The sequence below is a fragment of the Drosophila navojoa genome, chromosome 3 (assembly GCF_054131105.1).
Source record: "Drosophila navojoa isolate 15081-1374.11 chromosome 3, UAZ_NAV_1.0, whole genome shotgun sequence".
Lineage (NCBI taxonomy): Eukaryota > Metazoa > Arthropoda > Insecta > Diptera > Drosophilidae > Drosophila > Drosophila navojoa.
The window spans coordinates 27,881,851-27,890,900 of NC_142891.1; the positions used below are offsets into that span (position 1 = coordinate 27,881,851).

General features: G+C 41.4%; 3 protein-coding genes across 4 annotated transcripts; 2 read left to right on the forward strand and 1 right to left on the reverse strand.

Moving 5' to 3' along the window:
* Positions 1 to 1,206: 1,206 nt before the first annotated feature.
* fbp (fructose-1,6-bisphosphatase) lies at positions 1,207 to 4,710 on the forward strand. Of its 2 annotated transcripts, XM_030385774.2 has the most exons (4): positions 1,218 to 1,361; positions 2,076 to 2,158; positions 3,596 to 3,939; positions 3,996 to 4,710. In XM_030385774.2, the coding sequence occupies exons 2-4, from the start codon at positions 2,137 to 2,139 to the stop codon at positions 4,659 to 4,661; spliced, it is 1,032 nt and encodes a 343-aa protein (XP_030241634.1). In that variant the 5' UTR covers positions 1,218 to 1,361; positions 2,076 to 2,136; the 3' UTR covers positions 4,662 to 4,710. The 2 variants fall into 2 exon arrangements, with proteins under 2 accessions (XP_030241636.1, XP_030241634.1); XM_030385776.2 differs by lacking the exon at positions 2,076 to 2,158 and having other exon boundaries at positions 1,207 to 1,361.
* A 433-nt stretch (positions 4,711 to 5,143) lies between these two features.
* On the reverse strand, positions 5,144 to 7,377 carry Dus3 (Dihydrouridine synthase 3). The gene is made up of 4 exons (XM_018098576.3): positions 7,233 to 7,377; positions 7,008 to 7,170; positions 6,654 to 6,954; positions 5,144 to 6,593 (listed from the first exon to the last, which is right to left on the reverse strand). The coding sequence occupies exons 1-4, from the start codon at positions 7,262 to 7,264 to the stop codon at positions 5,245 to 5,247; spliced, it is 1,845 nt and encodes a 614-aa protein (XP_017954065.2). The 5' UTR covers positions 7,265 to 7,377; the 3' UTR covers positions 5,144 to 5,244.
* Positions 7,378 to 7,513: 136 nt separating this feature from the next.
* On the forward strand, positions 7,514 to 8,907 carry LOC108649610 (GTP-binding protein 10 homolog). Its single transcript, XM_018098580.3, has 3 exons — positions 7,514 to 7,653; positions 7,707 to 8,232; positions 8,291 to 8,907. Exons 1-3 carry the CDS (start codon positions 7,612 to 7,614, stop codon positions 8,875 to 8,877), a joined length of 1,155 nt encoding a protein of 384 aa, XP_017954069.1. The 5' UTR covers positions 7,514 to 7,611; the 3' UTR covers positions 8,878 to 8,907.
* Positions 8,908 to 9,050: the final 143 nt, after the last annotated feature.

The window sequence follows — 9,050 nt, forward strand, 5'->3', positions numbered from 1 at the left end:
ATCTTCTGAAATCGACGCATTCAAACATACGGACAGACAGACGAACAGATCGCCCTGATCAAGAATATACTATATACTTTGTGGGGTCTGCCACGCCTCCTTCTGCCTGTTACATACATTTCAAGAAAACCATTATATGCTGATTTCCCATTTTCAATGGGTTCATGGTATAAAAAATGAGCTGGAAAAATATTGAAAACGGAATTTTCTACAGTATTAAAACAAAACTTAGCTACTAATTGCTGAAAGGGTGTGAATGAGTATTCCGCAGTCGGTAACGCCCGACTGCAACTATCTTACTTGTTATGAATATTTTAGTTAATCGCAAGAGTTATTATACATAATAAATGGTTGACGAATACCAATTTATCTAAAAAGTTAATGTATAGTTTTTGACATTAAATTCAAACAAAGTTAGAAATCAATTGAAATATTCTTTATTATACAGTATTGCATGCTACATGCGCGACTTTGGAAAATGACTTTTTTAATTAAAACATTATTTCATTTTTGCGCCGGCAATAGCGACTGATAACAGCGGGTCTTAAGTAAAAAAGTTGTCTAAATAAAAATTCGCTTCCAGCTTTTGCTAAGCAAATACATACATATGTATGACTTGAATGTATTGAGTGTATTTCAGTATGTCTCCAGTTATGCTCTGTGTCGTCGTGTTCATTCGCGCCCTCTTTGCGTTGGACAACTCTGTTCATTAGCTCAATCAGCATGCACCCAATACATACATATGTACATATGTATGCATGCATATATACATATGTATTTCTGTAAGCTGTTCCCTTTTCGCCGTTCTCTCTCCTCTCTTTTCGCTCTTTCGCTCTCACTCTCTCACAGTCTGACTCTATTTAAGCGTACGTTGACGTGTTATCTGTTTACGACACAATTCAGCTGGAAAGCATACGAAAAAGGGAGATTTATCATATATATGTTCGTGTACACTATTTTTCAATTTTAACATGCTTGTACAGACTTGCTATAAAACGCTATATTACTCCATGCTATAAAAGGTCAAGCCGAAGTTCCCAATTGTGAGTGCTCGATTTGTAAGTTAGTTTTAATTTTTATATTAATTCTGATGCATACAAAATAAATAAATAAAATAACAAAATAATATACATATATAATCAACTACAGGGTATTTCCGGTCTCGCACACGCACTGCTTATTTTCTTGTATTTTTTGTTACACTGCAATCGCTGCCCATTCCTATTCTCGCACCTAGTGCCAGCAGAAAGGCGACGTCTCTCAGTCTCTGCAGCACAGCCATCGAGTGCGGTTCTTTGACTGTCTCTTCGCATCTTCATTCGTCTTCTGTTTTGATCGCTACGTTTATTGTTGTCTGTGCTGTAAGTGAAAGTTCTATCCCACATAATGCGTAAAATATAACTATATACATATATATATATACATATATGCATATGTATGTGTATGTATATAAATATATATATTTGTATATATACATATGTGTGTATATACATATACATATGCACATGATTATATATGTACATACTTGAGGAAGCACTACAAATTTTTGGCTTTGCCGGCATTGGAAAGGGTCAAAGCAAAGTTATAGCCAAGTGGGCGATACTGCGTATGTAGCAACATATACATACATATGTATATAGAATATACATATATGTGTATAGCAACATATGCCATAGCTAAATCAAATCATGTGTTTTTGCGACACTATTGCTAAATTTAAATTAGGGGCACGTGTCCCAGCTCTCAGAAATCGCCAAAAAAATCGAAAGAAAAAGACTTTTTGCTTGTTCCGGTTCTGTTCGAGCATATCAGACTACATACATACTTACATATATTTATCATTAAGCAAATACATATGTATATAGACGTGCATGTAGACCAAAAAGTTCAAACAGGTTATCAGTGCTAGCCGAAACAAATAATCACATCGGGCGAGTCTGACAAGTTTTTGATGAGTTTTCACCCAAGCTTCCCAATCTCTCGTATTTTTACTGAGCTCCCATTTGACCTTGACACTTTTATTTTGGTCTGGCATTAAATTTTTGTATACGACATTGTTGTTGTTGTTTTTAAAGAACCACAGGAACCGCATCAGATATTGTATACACACATAGATACACTATATACGACCCAACCATGGCGGCCAGCAACGGTGATTGTAAGTGGAAAAATTAAGAGACTCGCACTGCTTTCCTCTACCAACAGCAGCACCAGCACCAGCACCAGCACCAGCACCAGTTCCTCTTTCGCTCCTTTGCCTCCTGCCGCCTGCCTGCCTATTGACTGTTTACCCTCTTAATTGCACCACAAGTTTTCAATTATTATAACTTACATAACTAGTACCCCAACTCAATCCAACTAACTAGCTAGCTGTGAAATTTATGATTCGAAGTTAGTCCTGTACTCTATGAATTTTGCTATCTATTCTAGAGCATGTCCACAAAAACGTAACCTTTAACTCTTAATAGATTATAAAGCAGATAATTCCATATTTATTTACTCTATGTTATTACCACAATTTGATTTTCAAACTAATTATATATGCTTGTGCTTATATAACAATTTTATGCATGTATTTCTTGATCTTTAATCAAGGCTTGAGTAATAGCAATTAATCTTATACAAATAAATGAATAAATTTATTTACATAAGTTTGCTAATATTTGCCAAAGCACAGTTCTCTAGTATTTGAAATACGCTTTTTACAGGGTGAGAGGGTGAATATAAGCACTAACCAGAGATATAAGGGAGGTATTGTATAAGGGGATTCAAATTATTAAATTATATCAAAAATCGAAATTGTATAAATATATTTTTAAATATATACTCAGATGGATGAATATATATTTAAAATTTGAGGACTCTAGCTTCAGATATAATTAAATTACTGATTTTCGATAAGGTTTTCATCGATAAAAATAGCGGGATCGATATCGATAAACTCAATATCTGCGCTATATATGTATATGGACATTCTAAAAAAAGTTTAAGTCTCTAGCTCGTATATCTTTTGAGATGGACGCGTTCAAGCATACGGACGGACGGACAGACAGACGGACAGGGCTAAATCGACTCAGCTCGTCGCCCTGATCAAGAATATATATACTTTTCGGGATCTGCCTTCTGTTACATACACTTCAACAAAGCCATTATATCCTCGTTTCCCATTGAAAATGGTTTCAGATTGCTTAAAAAAAAGAATAGTGTTCCATATAAATAAAAAATATATATTTTTAGCATGTATAACACAAATAGTAAACGTTAATCATTAGCCAGTTCTCCAGATTTGTCAATAAGTCTATTCATTATTCTTTATAGCTATAATATATTTTTCGTTTGTTTTCGGTAACGTTTGTCTCTTCTACTTCTATATTTATTGTAATGTCACAAATTAATTAATTTGAATACGTAGATCATATCAAAACTATGCATCATACTAGAACCAGAGTATTTCATTAGCTAGCTCAGCCTGGTAGAAATTCCTTAACTAAATTGCAAAGTTAATACTTGTAAATACATGTTGCTATTGCTCGATTCTTAGCGGAAGAGAATTTCGCTTAACATCTATTTTATCAATTTCTCCGACTTCCGGCAGCCAAAATGACGCAGCAGGGACCCGCCTTCGACTCGAATGCGATGACGCTGACGCGTTTCGTGCTCCAGGAACAGCGTAAGTTCAAGGAAGCGACTGGAGATCTGTCCCAGCTGCTGAATTGCATACAGACGGCCATCAAGGCGACTGCATCTGCAGTGCGGAAGGCTGGCATAGCCAAGCTGCACGGTATCGCTGGCGATGTCAATGTACAGGGAGAGGAGGTAAAGAAGTTGGATGTGCTGTCGAATGAGCTGTTCATCAACATGCTCAAGTCGTCCTACACCACGTGCCTTATGGTCTCCGAGGAGAACGAGAATGTGATCGAGGTGGAAACGGAACGACAGGTAAGTGAGCTACATTTCTCTAGAGGATTTAATAACTTGATCGCATTCGTTGACAGGGAAAGTATATAGTCTGCTTTGATCCGCTGGATGGTTCCTCCAATATTGACTGCCTCGTGTCGATTGGCTCCATCTTCGCCATTTATCGGAAGAAGAGCACGGGAGTGCCCACTGTCCAGGATGCACTGCAGCCGGGCAACCAGCTCGTTGCTGCCGGCTATGCGCTCTACGGCTCTGCGACAGCCATTGTCCTGGGTCTGGGCAGCAGTGTGAACGGCTTCACCTACGATCCGGCCATTGGCGAGTTCATTCTGACTGACCCCAATATGCGTGTGCCCAACAAGGGCAAGATCTATTCTATCAATGAAGGCTATGCCTCCGACTGGGATGAGGGCGTTTACAACTACATTGCTGCAAAGAAGGATCCCGCCAAAGGCAAGCCGTACGGCGCTCGCTACGTCGGCTCCATGGTGGCCGATGTGCACCGCACTATCAAATACGGCGGCATCTTCATCTATCCGGCCACCAAGTCGTCGCCCAATGGCAAGCTCCGTCTGCTCTATGAATGCAATCCCATGGCTTATCTCATGATCCTGGCTGGCGGTCTGGCCAGCAATGGCAAGATCAGCATACTGGATATTGTCCCACAGAAAATTCACGAGCGCAGCCCAATATTCCTAGGCTCCAAGGCTGATGTGGAGGAGGCGCTTAGCTACTTGAAGTGATTGTCCTTTTTTTTTATTGTGTCTGAATAAATCTTTTTTAAATCTTGTATTCTAAGCAAACAGAGGGGATTGGATAGGTTATGCTACATACCAACTGGGATTGACAGATCTTCAGAGCAAATCTGATGTATAAGTATATGGTAGGGTGTTAGTATACAACTTTGTATATAAGTAATCATCTTACCCACTATGAAGTGGCGTGAAGTACGTATGTTGGGAAAATTGGAAAAGTATGGTCAGCCAGAACTCCATTAAAGCTATAAGTACTCGTAGCTCTATCGAAAATTCCACTCATATTTATAATTTTAAACGGTAGACTAGTGTTAATTGTCGTCTAAATCAGCAAGTGTTAAAAACACAGTTCAAATAGTCGATCGATGTATTACCAAACATTTTTATATTAACAAATCTCATACCACGAGTTCAACCAGTTATATCAGTGGGCATTCAATGTCATTCATCTAAAATTGTAAAAGGAGTAGTTTTACATGGTATAGCTAAACGCTTTATTACATAATGTAACACATATGCAGGTATATATAATACGAGTAGCAAAAATGAATAGTCAACAACGGATCGGGAATTAGAAAGCATTCGCCTTGTGCTTGGGTACAAAGGTAAATCCTTGAGGTACCGGGCCGAGCAGCATTTCACTGAGTCGCACCCAGTCGGAGGCGTTGCCGGAGCTCATCAGTGATTCCATTTCATCGCGTCCGCGATACTTTTGTGGCCTGGCATTGATTTTCTGTGGCGGCGACAGCTGCAGCTCCTCTGGTATGTAGCGGTATAGGAACGATTGCCATTCGAGCAGAAAGCGCCGAGTGCTCTCCACGCCCTTAGTATCTGAGCCCCAGTGCTCCAATCCGTAGTTGCAATAGCGACGCAACATTTCAAACCGTTGCGTCGAGCTGGGTGAGCACGCTTTTTGCTCTTTGATCTCCTGGAAGATCCAAGGTTTGATTAACGCACCGCGTCCAATCATGACAGAGCTAACGTGTGGAGCCAAAGCTCGTCGCTCTACGTAGTCCTCATAGCTCAGAATGTCGCCATTCCCAATCACGGGTATATGCTTGGCTTGTTTGGCGCACTCCTCGATATACGTCCAGTTGGCTTGGCGCGTGTATCGCTGCTCCCTGGAACGTCCATGCAAGGTAACAGCCGAGGCGCCCCATTCCTCTACCAGAGGCAGCAGTTCGTGGGCCACACTCTTATCCGCATAGACACCTGTGCGCATTTTCACAGTGAAAGGCAGCCGCTCGGACAGCGCCGAGCAGCTGCGCACAGTCAGTTCCAGGATATTGGTGCGGCGCATTAGTGCACTACCTCCGCCCTGTTGATAGATGAGGTCAATCGGACAGCCTATATTAAGATCAATGAAGTCCACCCGCGATGTTTCGTGCAACACTTGCGCCGCCTGGCTAATCACATTCGGGTTGTTGCCACACAGCTGCACGCCAAACACGTTCTCGCTTTGATGACGCTTGGTCAGCGCCCATTCCTGCCCGAGACCCTTGAGCAGCGGGACAGCGCATGCCATCTCTCCACAGGTGATGTCTGCCCCGAACTCCTTGCAGATGCGACGAAATGGCAAATTTCCCACTGTTGTCAACGGGGAGAGCAGCAGCTTCTCTCGAAAATCGATGACAGGCTTTCGGTGCGCATCGCGTCCATTTGTTTCTTCATCTATAGCACTACCAATGGGCTTCCTCACCGATGACTGGTCCTCTGTCGCTTCTTCTTTCTCTATAGGTGCCACATCTTGCTGCTGGCGTTCTTTCCTGCCCTCCTGTTCCTCTTTGTCTAGGTTCTGAACCTCCAACTCCTTTGGCTGCTGATCCTTCTTCCTTTCATCTCTGCGCTTTTCCGCCTTCTTGATCAACTCTTTGCTACGACTAAAGTCGTAATCATGCTTGCGCAGACGCACTTGTAGCTCTGCTTAAACAATATATATCATTACAATCGTTTACTTTTTTCACTTAAATTTCACTTTACCTGAGCTGATGCCATTGTACGTAGTCTGCGCGGCTTTTTCATCGTAATTTGGCTTCTTCATATTTCGTCCGTTCTCATCTGTGTGGGCTTTGGCAAAACGGCATGTGATGCCACGTGCACAATATCCCTTGGTGTCATACACGTAGCATTGCTCACCCAAATCCGCACCTTTGGCTGCTATAAACGCGTTCAGATCATGCACATAACGGCAATTTGGCAGAGTGCAGGGCTCGCCACCAGCGCCATCTACCAACGAGTGGCACAAATGAGAGTAGCGCTCATCTTTGAACACGGGTCGATTCTAATAGAAAACTCTTTTATACAACGAAAACTAAAGGTGAAATAAATATTTACTTTATTTTGGCCACGTTTCCGCTCTTTTTTGCCACTTCCACGCTTGCTTTGTCGCTCGTTTGTAGTTTCCTCATTCTCCAGGTGTTTTCTTTTGTTTGTTTCTCCATCAGTGGATGGTTTTACTTCCCAGTTGTGGGCACCATTAGGTTCTGCCAACAAATACCTATTTTAATACAAAATCTAACATATACTTAAGGCTTGAAAATCCATACATATATCACTTACTCAGGCTTAATGTAGCAAATCCCCGGTTCCATTTCACAACACGCGTGAGTGTTCTAAAAATGAAATATAAGAAATACTTTAATACCAACTAGAGATGCGCGAATCGTGTTGCAGTTGGTCAACCAAAACAACAAGCAAACATGTGCTCAATCAGCTGCTTTTATCGATGACTCTTAGAAAAATATATCGCTTACAGTTGATGCTCAACAAGTGAAATGTTATTTTTTTAAGACACAAAACATAATTAAGTGAAAATGTAATTTAATTGCCTACCTGTGGTGTTGTGGTGTAGTACAAACAATTGCAATTATTGTAACTTATTCCAGCATTGTTACTGCTACCAGCATACTAGTCCACACTTACTGATCAGCTGTTCGCGATGGTGCAACTGTTCAAGTTCCTGCTGAAATCCACAAAAACGGTTTGTAGTTAAATATTAAATTAAAATGCAATTAATGATAATTAATTTTACAGCCTGCGCGAGCACATTTTCGTTGCAACTTCTTGGACACTTTGCGGTTGACGGTACGTGGCGGACATGGTGGAAATGGCTTACCCAAATATGGAGGAGTTGGTGGCCAGGGCGGCTGCGTCTACTTCGTGGCCAAGGAGGGACTAACATTACGGAAAGTGGCACAAAATCTAAGAGAAAAACGCGTTCAGGCGACCAGTGGCGAGGACAGCAGCAAAGTGAACATATATGGAAAACGCGGCATGGACCAAAGAATAGAGGTACCACTGGGAGTTCAGGTGTACGATGAGCAACAGCAGAAATTGTTGGCGGATCTCAATGAACCCGATTCCAGCTGCATTGTAGCGGGCGGCGGCACAGGCGGCTGTATAGGCAACAATTTCATCGGTCGGCCCGGAGAAAGTCGTACGGTGCAGCTAGATCTGAAATTAATAGCAGACGTGGGTTTGGTTGGGTTTCCCAATGCAGGCAAGAGCACGCTGCTGAAAGCTATATCTAATGCGAAACCCAAGATAGCAGCGTATCCATGTATGTATGTATATATATCTACAGCTTCAATTGTTAAATCATTTGCTTCTCTTTGCAGTCACCACGATTCGGCCACAAGTCGGAACCGTGGAGTACGCTGACCTACGCTCAATAACTATTGCCGATCTTCCTGGTCTGATAGAAGGGGCACATGCAAACTTTGGTATGGGTCACAAGTTTCTGAAGCATATTGAGCGCACTCGTCTGCTGCTTTTCATGGTGGATATTTTCGGCTTTCAACTGAGTCAACGCCACGAACATCGCGACTGCCTGAGCAACATTTATGCACTCAACAAGGAACTGGAGCTATACGATCCTGAGTTATTAGAGAAGCCCTGCGTGTTGTTGATCAACAAAATGGACAAGGAAGGGGCTCAGGAGTTGCTAGCAAATATAAAGCCGTTTCTTACGGACTTGAACAGCAATCTATCCGCCTGTCCAGATGAACTGCGTCCAAATAGAGTGATCAAATTTAAGCACATATTACCTATATCAGCGAAAAACTCTGGGCGCATTAATGAAGTAAAGCAAAAGCTGCGTGGCACCCTCGATAAGCTGGCTGAAGAACAACTGGTCACAGACTCCAAACTACTCAAAGAGCAATTGCAACAACGAGTGGGCGTTATAGGTCCTAAAATAACATAATGAAGGCCAAGTTTGTAGTTCAGCGAAAAATATATTTAAAAAATCATTTTCATTGTTTCCACTAGTAGACTCTAATCTTATGAAGTATCTATATAATATTGACATTTAAAGTACATATTTTGTTTGGGACGATATCTACTTGATACTAAACGATTACAATATTTTTATGTCAA